Here is a 1975-nt window from a genome sequence, read left to right as displayed (position 1 = left end):
TGCGTGTGCGTGTGCGTGTGCGTGTGCGTGCAGCCCTGCAGCGCTGGCTAAATTTTCCATCTTGTGGCAGCAGCAGTCGCCGTTTAATAAATGAGTGTGATTCCTGTAATTGATTTCTGAGTCAAATTAATAACACGGCATGTTAATTTGTGACTAGCCTCAGGATGTAGCTTCAATATATCTGATCCAAGAGTGATTTCTACATTGAGTTCTTATTACTTCCTCTTTCCTTCTCATTTCATGTTCACACTCCGGGGGCAAAATTATATCCAGATTGACAAATGTGTTAGTAAAGGATTTTCTTTTTCTTTCCAAATTCAACTCTTTTCCAGTATCTTACACTCTTTTTCCTTTCTCAGGCATCCTCCACATGCATACTTTGACCCCAATGACTTCCTGGAGGTGATGCAGCAGGACATAGAGCGTGAGGAGCTTGAATATGAGGTAAACATTAACCCCCTTTCTTCTTCTCCACTCTCCTCTCCATGACTACGTTTACATGTAAAATTCAGGTTTTTTCCCTTATTCCGAAAAAAATACATTTTTCCCACTGAGCTGTTAACTTGGCTAATGAAAGTGAATATTCCACTAATATTCCCATTTACATGTAGCTGTGCAAAATATGATTTTTTTTTCCACCGGTGGCAGACTTGTGAACACAGCGTCCCTCTTTCATTTCTTATAACCAGCTTCTTGAAAAGTTTGGTGTTGCAAAGTTTTTTCATGCCCAAAAACCTGTTGCTTCCCAAGTTTTTCATAATATTTAAAAGTGGCTGTGGGTCTCCTTCTTTTCTTTTGGCTGCACATCTCTACCGGTAAAAATCCAGGTTAAGAAGCATATTCCAAATGCGCGGTTTACATGTCCAAAGAATGTTTCTAAAACCTGAATAATACCTGCATATCCCACGTCTTAATTGGAAAATGCAAAATTGGGAAAAGTCCTTATTCGGAATATCCAAAATGAATACGCTGTTTACATGACCTGTAGAAAATTCTAAATAATAGCAGAATGTTAGTGTGTATGTACACATACTTAATGAAGAGCTACATTCAGACAGCAGTGCATCATTGCTACATAAGCAGACCCAAGGTCGCCTCTGTGTCTCCAGTCCAATGGCCTTGATTGTCACAAGCCCTGATAAATCTCAGTTATTGATGGGGCACTCTCTCTACATGCAGACACTGAGTGCAGGCCAGACAGGAATCGAGTTGCTGGTTTGTTGCAGCAGATGCACAATAGTGACATCATTACTTATAAGTGACAAGGCCTAATAAGTCTTCCTCGGCTGGTGGATAATTAGACGGCACAGATAATAGGTCTGCAGTGATGAATCTGATGATGCCGGGATGAGGCCACGATCAAGCCTCCGTTGTGCTCCTTCGGTGACCTCCGCCAACCCTGACACCCCCTCCAATTAAACACCAGCCACCTACTGCTTGACATTAATAATATCTATGGAGGAGTTATTTAAGGCTGAGACCAGAAAGGTGAAGTTCTGGGCTGCTAATAGCAGATGTGCAGCATGACATACCCCAGGGTCCTCACAGAAGGTCTTAGAAAAGAATGGCTGACAAATGATCCAGTGATACTCTGCTTGCTTTGGATCATTTTCCTTAAATGCTTTGTCACTGAGTATAGATCCTAATGTTTCAAATTCGCACAAGAATAGTTAAAAAATAATAAAAGGATGCCTGTATAGGGGACTAGATAGTTAGTCATGTTAAAATAGTTGCCTTTTGCGTAATTCAGTGAACATACTTAGATTTTTAGCGGTTCAGAAGATTTGTTTTGTGACGTTTTGAGAGTTCCGTTTATTTGCTTTCTTGTCTGGCTTTTTGTCATTGGCGTAAAGTTGATAGGCTACTTTGAAGAACTAGTGGCACCTTAAATAATAACAATTTTATAAATCCCATAAGGGGAAATTAGAATTTCCACTCTGTTGTTATTACACACAGGCCTGAATTGCACACACAT

General features: G+C 40.4%; 1 protein-coding gene and 1 long non-coding RNA gene across 4 annotated transcripts in view; one reads left to right on the top strand and one right to left on the bottom strand.

Annotated features, from left to right (window-relative positions):
* The window catches only part of pdzrn3b (PDZ domain containing RING finger 3b), a 95249-nt gene that overhangs the window by 86374 nt on the left and 6900 nt on the right, over positions 1 to 1975 (top strand). For all 3 annotated transcript variants that reach the window (XM_032513546.1, XM_032513545.1, XM_032513547.1), the window contains one exon: positions 360 to 444. In XM_032513546.1, the coding sequence (XP_032369437.1) occupies positions 360 to 444 (85 nt within the window). The remainder of the gene's footprint in view (positions 1 to 359; positions 445 to 1975) is intronic.
* LOC116687861 (uncharacterized) overlaps positions 1 to 1975 on the bottom strand; it is a 5687-nt gene that overhangs the window by 1733 nt on the left and 1979 nt on the right. Inside the window, exon 2 of the long non-coding RNA XR_004331649.1 lies at positions 1422 to 1430. This is a non-coding gene — a long non-coding RNA (uncharacterized LOC116687861). The remainder of the gene's footprint in view (positions 1 to 1421; positions 1431 to 1975) is intronic.

This window comes from Etheostoma spectabile, chromosome 4 (assembly GCF_008692095.1).
Source record: "Etheostoma spectabile isolate EspeVRDwgs_2016 chromosome 4, UIUC_Espe_1.0, whole genome shotgun sequence".
Classification (NCBI taxonomy): Eukaryota; Metazoa; Chordata; class Actinopteri; order Perciformes; family Percidae; genus Etheostoma; species Etheostoma spectabile.
The sequence above is the reverse complement of the archived record's forward strand: the minus strand, read 5'-3'. Positions and strand labels throughout refer to the sequence as shown.